General features: G+C 42.3%; 1 protein-coding gene across 1 annotated transcript in view; it reads left to right on the forward strand.

The window, feature by feature from the left end:
* The window catches only part of NECTIN1 (nectin cell adhesion molecule 1), a 106,382-nt gene extending 103,816 nt beyond the window's left edge, over positions 1 to 2,566 (forward strand). The window contains exon 6 of the mRNA XM_044282348.1: positions 766 to 2,566. Within this exon, the coding sequence (XP_044138283.1) occupies positions 766 to 1,292 (527 nt within the window). The 3' untranslated portion in view covers positions 1,293 to 2,566. The remainder of the gene's footprint in view (positions 1 to 765) is intronic.
* The last annotated feature ends 9,788 nt before the right edge of the window (positions 2,567 to 12,354 follow it).

Genomic DNA, 12,354 nt, shown 5'->3' on the forward strand with positions numbered 1-12,354 from the left:
ATTTCATGCCAAGAAAAGGCCCCCCACAAAAATCAATGCAAATGGGACGCGGACTGAAAATACGGTCATGAATTTTTCCCCATAAAGCTATATATCGGTCTGCTCAGCTCCTCCTGTTCCATAACATGCTGCCTACAGATCCGACTGCACGTTCAATATGACGGGTTCCCTTTAATAGAACACAACCCATCATTACAGTAAGGGCTCATTCACACGGCCGTTGTTCGGCCGTTCCATGCATTGTGGGCCGCAATTTGCAGTCCCCAATGCACAGGCACCATCCGTGTGGCTGCCGCTATGGATCCAGACCCATTCAACTTGAATGGGTCAGTGATCCGTCCGCACCGCAAAAAAATAGAACATGTTCTATTTTTTTGCGGTGCGGAGGCACAGATAGAAACCCCACGGAAGCATTCCGTAGTGCCTCCGTTCTACACCGACCTTACGGATTGCGGACCCATTCAAGTGATTAGGTCCGCATCTGTGATGCGGAGTGCACAAGGCCAGTGCCCGCATATTGCGGGCCGCAATACGGGCATGGCTGAACAACGACCATGAGAATGAGCCCTAATGTACTTGCCTTACACAAGTCTTGTTCTCTATAAGTTTTTTTATAACACATTGACCTGGTGTATAGGGTCCAATTGAGAACAGTCAACAGGTGGGAATAGCCGATACTACTACTCTCTATTTGCGTCTCTGTCTATGGGTTATAGCATGAATCCAGAACCTGATATTGTCCCTTTCCTTGTCTTTCCTACCCAGAATTCCCTTTCACCCCGACTCCTACAGGACAGACGTTCAAGAGCGACTCCTCCATGTTCAGCGCGGCAATCATTGGAGGGGCCGTAGGCGGAGCAGTTCTAGTGCTAGCTGTTTCGGTTATCTTGTTTGTGCTGCTTCGAAGAAGACATCACACCTTCAAGGGGGACTACAACACCAAAAAGCACGTCTACGGAAACGGCTACAGCAAGGCTGGTGTGGCCCAGCACCCACCGATGGCTCAAAGTTTGCAATACCCTGAGGATTCTGACGACGAAAAGAAACCAGGCCCGGTAGGAAGCGTTAGCTACGAAGAGGAGGAAGATGATGAAGGCATAGTTGGGCGCAAAATGAGCACAAAGTATGATGATGAATCAAAGCGCCCGTACTTCACAGTGGAAGAGGGGGATCGCTGCGGTTATGGTGAGGACAGAACTCTAGGGTTCCAATATGAGCCAGAAGATCTTCCCGATAACCTTGTGCCCCAGAATGATGGTTCCTTCATCTCAAAGAAGGAGTGGTACGTGTGAGAGTGATGTACAGAATAAACTGACCTATGTGGCTGGACACATGCACATGCCCTGGCCCTTGAGATGGGGAACGTGTTTAAGGTTGTCAGGAGCAATGATTACGTGATCAGAGCATTGTCTTGTTTCTTGATATCTAAAGTATTTTTTTTTTTATGCCTCACAACTGCTGGGTCTTTGCGGCCTAAAAAAAAACAAAAAAAAAAACAGACCCCCCCTTCCATTCCTCCTAACCGCTATACATTCAGCCTCACGTAACGTTGTCATGAGGTGACGTAAACCTTACAAACAGGGTCACGGTCTCATCGTGTTTCAGTTCCTTTCCATAAGGTTGACACGCAACGCATGCTTTTTCTTTACACAGTAGATGTTGTGCGAAACGCTCAACTACTTGATATTGCCCTCAATAAGGCTTGCCATGGCTTCATTCCGATGCACAGATCATACTACTGAAAAGGCCAGAAGAGTCCTAACATCAAAAACACATGCATATGGTTCAGTAACCCCCCAAAAAACTATCCCGATTGTATGTATATATCAAATATGCAACCTTCCGGTCCCTCCTGGAAGCGGATACATCGCCATCTCATGTTGCGAGTCCATCACATCCTGCCATTCCTTGCTGTAAACACTGGAATCTACTGCTGGGTTCTTTGTAGAGTTTTTTTATTTTTTTTGTTGGATAGTTTTATTATTTCTTTGTCTACTGTTGGGAGTTTTTTATTTTACTTTATTCTAGGTACGGGCTGCTGGGCCGCCACAGGTACAATCCTCTTTTAAGGGGTGATCATATGTAAGAAGTAATGGGTGGTCTCGGAGGCTTGTGAGAATTTTGTGTTGTCTTCATTTCTGGCTGAACAGATCACAGTGGACATTTCTGACAAAAACTCAACATGGAACCTTGTCATTGCACCCGTCCTCCAAGCGTCCAGTTCCACCCAAAATGACATCACGTTGACAACTGCCAAATTGGTCGACACAATTGTATACTTAAGTAAACTGCTGCTCCAGGGGTAACTAAAGAATGACTGAATATTCAGAAGGTGAACATATATTTTTTTTGTATTCGAGATAAGTAATGCAATTGTGTAATGTAATGCAGTGTGGGTCTACGTGTGTTGGCGGTACTTTGTAGAAGGTAATGGATGCGACGTCACGTGGGTGTGCCTCCAACCTACTTCTTTTTCCAGTCCATACAACAGAAATGCAACATTTTGGTATTGTTAACGATCACATTGTGGATTGCCAATAATTCATAAAAACATTATTACAGTCTGCGTTGTATTGTCTTCAGTGGAGATGACGGAACGGCCGTCAGTACTTTAATGAGATTTCGTAGATTTGCATTGAAAAGTGAATAGTACATTATTATTATTTTAGATGTTTATACAGATGTAGCAAAGCCAGAAGAGAACGGATTGGCAAGAAAATGTTAATTGACTTTTTCAATCACTTTTTTTTTTCGGGAGATAACACTGTGACATGTGTTATCACAATTCCTTTTAGTTCTGCTACATCTATGTAGTGCCAATATATTCCGCAGCACTCTGCAGAGTTTTATCACCCACAATCGGTCCCTGTGCTCGGTATGCTTGAGATGTGTAGGAAGAAACCCATGAAAACTCCATATAGATGTTGCCCTTGGAGGGATTTGAGACCAGAGTTGCCGGCAACCGTGCTAACCATATGGACATATTATGGTCCCTACGGTTGTATGGCGCTGTAATACGGCCATACACGTCCCATGAAAGTGTATGGGCACTTATTGTACCTCTGTAGATGCCTCCAATTCTATATAGAGATGAGATGCTGAGTCTTATAGAAAAAAGTTGTCCCATTTGTTTTATTACAGAGTATTATGCTCTAGAAGAGTTGAGTGTAGAGAAAAATATCTCTGTAGAATACGGTACCTGGTGGAGTCTGTATGGTAGAAGCTCCCAAACTAAGACTAAGGTTGGCCAAACCTGCCATTTTTTGTAGACTAGCTGGCCATTTGATGTGTATTTGACGTTCAGCTGGCCTTTTTTGGACATGTTGAATTTTACATGCCCCATCCTTTGTTCTAAAGGAGGAGGTATCTGCCAGTGACTTACTGCCCTCCCGCCAAACTCATGCAAGCTTATTGATCACGTACGTGTATAGGGAGGTCTGGAAAATTTGTGGTCTACCCAACAAACATTTGGCTGTCTGCTATTGAATGTCTGGCCACCTTAAAGGGGCGGAAGCATGAGTCACTGGTATTTAATGCCAGAGGTTCTTTGTACAAGTCATTACTACTGATATACCGTGACCTGGATGAATGAGAACCTTCACAGACATGTCTCTACTTTGATTCTAAAAAGGAGGTTGCTTAAGTTTAGTTCGTTATATTGTTTGAGATGTAACTGTGGAGGTCTACCTGGTGTTGGACCCTCCCCAACCGACATGTCGTAGTTTTATTTCGGCCGCCTCTCGGCGTGTTTGCCGTGCTGCGGCCGGACCTCCGGCCTGCCCCCATTATAGTGAATGGGGCCAAAGCGGACTTCCAGCAGGCACCCGTGCACTTGCTGAAGCACGGATCCGGCAGGCTGTTCACCCGCCAGAACAGCCTGCCGGAAAAGGCTACTGCTAATGTGAAAGTAGCCTAATGGCAACCAATCAGAGCTCAGCTTTCAGTTCTTAAAGGCTATGTACACCTTTGGAGTCAATTTTTTTTTAATGATTGCATTTACTTATTTTTGGGTAAAAATAATATTTTCAATTGGCCTTTACTAAAAATATTGAGCTGTTTAGTCACAAAGAGTTAACTGTTTTTGTGTGACTGGTACTTGCACTTTCACTTTGTGCCGTTACCCTTATTTCTAAACTACTGAGAGGTCATAAACACTTATTTAAGCCACATTCTTATTAGTAAGATATGGATTGAGCTTTAATGAGTGTTTATGATGTGAGAGAGCAGAGATAAGAAGTCCGTCTGCTCCTCAGATGACGGAAAGGACAACAAATCCACAGGCAGCTAGTAGAGCATCTCAGCTCTGTACAGAAAAAAGGATTCCATATTGTTAATAAAGACCAATTGAAAAAATTATTTTTAGCTTAAAATAAGTATACAGCAGTAATAAAATAAAAATTGCCCCCAAAGGTGTACATAGCCTTTAAGCTGCTCAGGAAAACCGAAAGCTAATCTGAAACAAAGACCGTTTTACTATCAGTTTTGATAAGTGAGGGCCTTCTTGCTGTCAGTGGATGGAAACACTGCTGTTTACATTCAGAGACTGAAGCCTTGTCCTGATGATGTCCATGTGCAAGGTCATTACAATAGAGAGCTGTAATACAAGCCTGTGAACTGGAAATAATTTGGACAGTTTTTTTTAGTCTCTGAATGTAATGCCTCATGCACACGACCGTATCCATTTTGCGGTCCGCAAATCGGGGACCCACAAAGTATGGATGCAGTCAGTGTGCTATCTGCATTTTTTTGTGGACCTGTTGACTTCAAAGTGCTTTCTATGAAAAGATACAGCATGTCATTTGCTTGTCTGCAAAATGCAGACCACGGACCCATGGAAGTCCATGGGTCCGCAAAAAATGCGGATGCCAAATGGTTGGTAACCGTATGTTGCAGATCAGCAGAACGGATGCTGTCGTGTGTGTGACGCCTAAAGAAAACCATTTTTATTCACTGACAACCAACATTTATTTAAATAAATTACTTAGGAGTCCAGGGGGCGGCACCAGCAGGGAATGTTAATCATCAGTAGGTCCGCCCCCTGGACTCCTAAACATAGAAAGAGCAGGGATAGAAATGAATAAAATACAACTTATACTGAATCCCACAAAACTATGAGGCTCATACTTTTATACACCAGTCTTAATAAAGCCCTGCACTGGCGGTGGATCCTCCGTAGTTATATACAGGGCGCCGGCCTCTCCATAACTTCGGCATATCTACCACCGCTCCTAAATATAAGGCGGCTTCCTAGCTGTCTTACATTTAGACCATTTTCTAGGGTACATTCAGACGTCCGTAAGTGTTTTGCAGTCCACAAATTGCGGATCCGCAAAATACTAACACCAGCCATGTGCGTTCCGCATTTTGCTGTCTTCTGTCTTGTCCGGTATGCTGCCTGCATCTTTTGCAGCCCCATTGAAATGAACGGATGCGGATCCCAAACTACAGACGTGTGAATGGACAGTAGAAAATGGTAAATGAGATGGGCCTGATCCCCGTCTACACCAGCCGCGTCCCTTTTCTTCTCTTGATGTTTATGTGCACAGACATTTCCATGACATTTTACATGTTTGCTGCGAAACCACTGCACATCTGCAAAAATAAAAAAAACTCCCAATCTACTTGTTTGTCCTGACGTTTAGACAGCTGTTAATTAAATTGGAAATTCCCCTTCTACATTTCACTGCCGCTCATAAGACATGAGGGATTTGGGTAATACTGTTTTGGATTGATACTCCACAGAAAGGGATTATTAAGGCTCCAATGTAGTCACCGTTAATATTGCTGGGACAGAAATTCGGAAAAGAAAATAACCTTTCCGTGTCATATTGTCTTAAAATGATCGACACACATCACTTAAAGTGACTGTCCGGGCAGGGGTTTGAAAATACTCTGCAAGTCAGCATCTCTGATGGATGATCGCCTGCTATTTATTTTCCTCAGATCTTGCTTTTTGGTGGCTTTTTAGCTTGGATCCCTTAGAGCAGAGCTGTGATCTGTGACTACAGATAGATACAGGGACAACAGGAAGTCTGAGGTAGTCTGAGACACGCCTCCTCATTGGTTCAGGCTGCTGCTCTCTCCTTCCTCATTTCAGCTCTTCTGATTGGCTGCTGTGTGTAAACACAAGCTCATCAACATCACTTCATCATATCATCAATGAGAAAAAAGATGATTATCAGGTGATAATACATATATATCCAGAGGGCTTGAAGGGTTAACCGTTACCGAATGTAAGTAGAACTACCCATAATATGTGAACCTAGAGGAAATAATACCAACATGCACACACCAAAATTACTATGCCTGCATGGTGTGTAAATACATACATTAAGAATTATTGCATACATATCCTTCTTTCTTCAAATATCTGCTGTCGGGGGAGTTGACTGATCTCACTGAATCCACAGGTTTGGCTTATTTCTATCTAATGTATATTTAGCTTCATATAAGTTTGCATTCACACTAAGTTTTAGACCTTTGCAGGGCTTTCCATCTTGGTATATATCTTAACACAGTACCTGAAAACGGTATTCAAGTGTATACCGTGACAGGTAGATTGACTTTAATGGATCAAATGGAGTTCAAAGGATTCACCCTTTTGTTCCTTTCTGGCTTTGATCAATGGACCGTAGATGTGTGTAGTTCAGTTTGGCGTAAAATCCAGAAAAGAACAGAAATCAGGTCAAATTCAGTCCAAAGATGAATCATTTTAAGGTTGAGTTTACACTTCAGTTTTTTGGTCACTTAATTCCATCAGTTATTGTGAGCCAAAAGTAGGTGTCCGTCAAAAAAACAGAACCGGATGAAAATCTTTCCATTACACCTTATCTCTATGGAGGCTTCACTGCTGGTTTTGGCTCACAGTAACTGAAGTGTGAAAATGATTCATCTTTCGACTCGACTTTGACCTGATTTCTGTCCCTTTCTGGATTTCACCAATTAAAGTCAATGTACCTGTTGCAGTATATGTTTGGATACCATTTTTGGGTGTTCAGATGTATACCCAAATTGGAAAGCTCTGCGTATTTAAAAGTAAATTGTCATGTAGCAACAAGAAAAAAAAAACGCACTTTGTTTACTTTTTGGAATTTCTGATGTGGAGTGAAAAATATGTTTCTTTGTGGACAGTACTAATGGCAGTAAAACCAATTTCCTGGGATGTGACCTTTTCTATATTCCCATGCCCCTAATCACAGTGCTTACACAGAAAATTCTGATATTTACTGTAGGTAAACTCAGGTTGGTGGGACCTATTGTATTATGAACCGAGCCTCCACGTTGAAGGTGGAAAAAAGTGATATCTTAAATGTACCTGCCCTGAAGTATAAATTCTACTTTGGTTCTTGGTCCACCAACCATCTACTACATACAGTCTTCAGACCCTTTCATTTTTTTCATATTTTGTTCTGTTGCGGCCTTGTGCTGTGCTAAGATAATAAATAAAAAAATCAAGTTTTTTTCCTCATCGTACTGCACTCAATGCCCCATCATGAGAAAGTAAAAACCGAATGTTAGAAATCTTTGCTAATTTATTGAAAAGGAAAAACTACATTTTTACATGGACATAAGTATTCAGACCCTTTACTCAGGACTTGGAGCCTCTTTAGCAGTGATGATTACAGCCTCCAGTTCTTCAAGGTTTGGATTTGGGGATTTTCTGCCATTCATGTCTTCAGATCCTCTCAAGCTCTGTCGGGTTGGATGGGGGCTATCGGTGGACAGCCATTTTCAGGTTCTCCAGAGATGATTGGGTTCAAGTCAGGGCTCTGGCTGGGACACTCAAGGACATTCAAAGAATTGTCCCTAAGCTACTGCTGTATTGTCTTAGCTGTGTGCTTGGGGTCATTGCGTTGTACATTCGGCACTCTGGGTCAGGATTTCAAGAATAAGAATAGATCTGTACTTTGCTGCATTCAGCTTTCCCTGACCCTGACAGTCCTGAGGATAGGTCATCAATATTAAGCCATTGCACAACCCCAATTCAATTATCGGTTTTGTATGCAAACAAACTAAAGATGTCTTCCCTTTGCCTAAAGTATATTCTTATCACACAGCATTTGCTTTATTCTCCCCCCAATTATGAAAACATAAATTTGGGAAATTGTCTCAAATTTGCTATTTTGTTTGCCAGTTTGCTCATCTTGGTGGTTGATGGTATTGGGCAACCTAAAGTGCCAGATCCTTTAGGATTCTCTATAGCGTATCATGTGCATTATGTGTCAAATGTAAATGAAGTCTTGTACATTCTTGCCAGAGGGCAGTCATGGGGCATATCTGTGGGACTAAATATATTTTCTCATCCAGTTCTAAAGGAAATGCGGCAAAAATTATGTAAAAAACAAAAGAAAACCTAATAGGAGGCATAAGAGATGCAATAACTTAAATACAGATTATTCAAAAATTTTAATAAAATCTATTTTTTGCTAAATTGTATATTATAATAAGACCGATGCTTATCGATAGAGGCGGCTTAAAGGGGACCTGTGACATTATAGATGCGGAGGTATCTGTGGGCAGCATGTGACAGAACAGGAGGAGCTGAGTTAATTGATATATAATTTTGTGCAAAAATTTTCACTTTTATTTGATTTAAATCTCTGCTGTACTTCTGTACTTAGGAGTCCAGGGGGCGGTCTTATCTATGACATCTAGGACTGCCCACTGGACTCCTAAACATAGAGTAGAGGTTTAAATAAATAAATAAAAGTTATACAGAATTTTTGCCCATAAAACTCTATATCAATCTGCCCAGCTCCTCCTGCTCTGTACCAGATAAGACTGCATGTTCCCTTTAATTTGGGAACTGCCCACTCCTTTTATATTGATGACCTACCCTAAGGAAAGGCCATCAATATCAGTTTGGCGAGGGTCCGACAATCAACGCCCCCGCCGACTGTTCTTCTCCGTCCATTTTGTAGTGGTTACTGCTAGAGATAAGCAAAGTATTAAAAAAAAATTCATGAGCGAAGTTTAAAAAAATTTGCTTTGTGCTGAATTACTTTGTCAAAGAGCGCATTTATTTGTAAATAGTGGGTGTAAATAGAGCGGCGACTGCGCCTCCCCCCGTCATTGTACCCCTCAGATGCTGCGTTCATAGCTGATCGCGGCATCGGTCATTGATATTACAGTGTAAAATAAATAAAAAAAAATGAATAAAATCATACTTGCCTCATCCTTTTGATTGCAAGGAGCCAGCCGCCATCTTGATTGAAGATCTAGCGCAAAATCTCGCACGGCCCGTGATGACATTGCCCAGCATGGTTACGTCATACGTCACGAGATTTTGCGCGAGATCTTCAATCAAGATGGCAAATGGAAGTAAGTATGATTTATTTTATTTTTTTGAACCGCCATTCAGGGTAAATCGATTCGTTACCACGAAACACAAGGAAATTCAGCTTCACGACGAATCGAATTTTCCCTGAAATTCGTATTCGCTCTACAGTAGTTACAGCAGCTCTGCTCCCATTGTAGTAAATTCTGCAGTAACCAGGTCAGTCCACTACACAATAGACGGAGCTGTGTAGTTCCTGCGTCGGAGCAACTGCTCAGAGGGGTGTCAGACCCTAGTCGGTCAGATTTTCATGGCCAATCCCTAGAATGGGCTGTCAATAAAAAATACGGTTAAACCCCTTTAAAAAGAAATGCGCAAATTATTAAAAATGATATATTTTCATAGCTGTAAATGTGGAACAAATATTATAGATCTCTTATTAACGAGCGCAAAGAATCAAACCCTCCATCTTATTCCACCGTTAATATGAGGCTTCCTGTCCGCCGGAGGTTTATTTTCTCTACTTCTTTCCCACGCTTGCCCTAAGCACACACTGGACGGTACATATGGATGCTGTGGATGTCTTTCGTGCGGACAGATTGTCGGCTTAGGCGTTGTAAGTCACGTATTGATTTTTCCATGTTCCCTCATCATGAGCTGATAAGACACATTAAGTCCCGATCTCCTGCATAGTACGCCTGGCGCCTTTAAATGGATGTATGTAAGATTGGGAGACTGTGCGGCTAGTCCGGGGAGGGGAGGGGGGGGGGGGGTGTAAGGGTAGGTTTTCCAATGAACACAAATTGTAGCTTTATAACTAGACCCCCAGATACATGATCCCTCTCTATATCTTACATTTGTAGCACAAACAGATTTTAAAGAGACGCTGAGCTTTCAATAAACTTTGCATTCACAATTTACAGTGTGTGTACATGAGGAATAACCTTACTGAGACCCACGCTTATCAAATGATCGATATCCCTTTAAGGCCTCATGCACACGACCGTTGTTTCATTCCGTGTCCGTTGTTCCGTTTTTCGTGATTTTCTGCGGACCCATTGACTATCAATGGGTCCGTTGAAAACTCGGCTAATGCACTGTTTGTCGTCCGTGATCCGTGGTTTCAGTCCGTCAAAGAAATATAACCTGTCCTATTTTTTTCACGGAAAACGATTTGCGGACCTATTCAAGTCAATGGGACCGTGAAAAAACGCGGAGGCACACAAGATTGTCATCCGCGTCCGCGTCCGTTTTTTTTCTATCATTTGCATGGCAAAGATTTTTTTTTACTTTCCTTCATGTCTGGAGATCCTCCAAAAATAAAGAAAGACACAGGGAAACAAAAACGGATCACGGAACAACGGAACCCCATTTTGCGGAACGGAACACAACAAAGGCCGTGTGCATGAGGCCTTAGTCTGGAAGATATTATTTAAAATAAGGTGTCCAGCTGATTGACTGTGATTTTAGTGAAAGTTTCGTTAAATTTAAAGGGGTTGTCCCTTAAAGACAGCTTATCCCATATCCACAGAATCGGGCATAGATGTCTGACCTGACTGGCAAGGGTCCGACTGCTGGGCAGTGACAAGAATGGGGGCCCCTGATCCTCGTTTGAATGGAACAGCAGACGTGCATGCATTCACCTCTATGGGACTGTTATGGAGGGACAGAGACATGTGTGAACGCCCCCAGTTCAAAATGGGGAGTGCAGGTCCGTGTTCTTATCGCCTAGTCTTAATGGGACAACCCCTGTAAAGGATCATCGGCTGACATCTCTTTTACCAAATACTTGTATTCTTCATGAAATGACTAATCTAGAGTATCTTAAATAAATGTTGTTCTATTTCTACTTTATTCCTGTTAGAAATAAATTAACAATGTGGGGGGGGGGGGGGGGGTGTCCATGCACAATCTGGCACTGCCTGCAGTATTTGGGCAGACTGTATAAACCCCCCCCAATGGGTAACACTTAGGAGTCAATTCATTCATACATTTCTAGTAGGAACAATGGAAAAACGACACAATGTTACAAGAAAAGATGCTCCAGAATTGTTATATTACAGGGAATACAAGAATTTACTAAAACAGAAACGTCAGGAGGTCTCCGTTAAGGTGAATGGTCACTCTTAAACACTAATTTGATTTCTTAATCTAAATAGGGAGAAATTCTAAATTCCTTGATATTTTGCCATATAAAGAGGTAAAGGCCACGGCCAACACTAGAGGGAGCTAAAGGGCATCTGTCAGCAGATTTGTCCCTATGACACTGGCTGACCTGTTACATGTGCACTTGGCAGCTGAAGGGATCTGTGTTGGTCCCATCTCCATATGTGCCCGCATCGCATGATAAAAATGATGTTTTATTATATGCAAATGAGCCTCTAGGAGCAACGGGGGCGTTACCATTACACCTAGAGGCACTGCTCTCTCTGCAACTGCTGTGTTTTAATTGACAGGACCAGGCATTATGACGTTTTAACTTCCTCAAAGTGCACAGGGCGCGAAAGTTGCAGAGAGAGCAGAACCTCCAGGTGTAACGGCAACGCCCCCGTTGCTCCTAGAGGCTCATTTGCATACATCAAAACTTAATGTTTCTCAGCAATGTGGACACATATGAACATGAGACCAACACAGATGCCTTCAGCTGCCAAGCGCACATGTAACAGGTCAGCCAGTGTCATAGGGACAAATCTGCTGACAAATTCCTTTTATTGCCTACCATTTACATAGCAAACTCAATAATAATGCACTCGTCAGCTCCCCCTAGTGGCGGCTGCAGGCAGCAGAATTTAACTACTGTATGTCTGTGCAGAGAATCTGGAGCTCTGCATTTACATTTGAATGTATTTAAATGAATCCCCGGGGAGAGGAAACTACTGAGTGATATAAACCTGGAAATCACTGATATGTAGTCTGTTTACCGCCTGCTGCTAGAGCTTTTATTAAGAAATAAATCAAGTGATTCAAGATATTACACCTATTTGCATTTGATGTCAGTTTCCAGATATTTCACAGCTCGGGAACATCCTGCCATTCTCTATTCAAGGATCATTTTAATTCCACCCGATCAATAAAAA

This window comes from Bufo gargarizans, chromosome 2, assembly GCF_014858855.1.
Source record: "Bufo gargarizans isolate SCDJY-AF-19 chromosome 2, ASM1485885v1, whole genome shotgun sequence".
In the NCBI taxonomy this organism is placed as follows: Eukaryota; Metazoa; Chordata; class Amphibia; order Anura; family Bufonidae; genus Bufo; species Bufo gargarizans.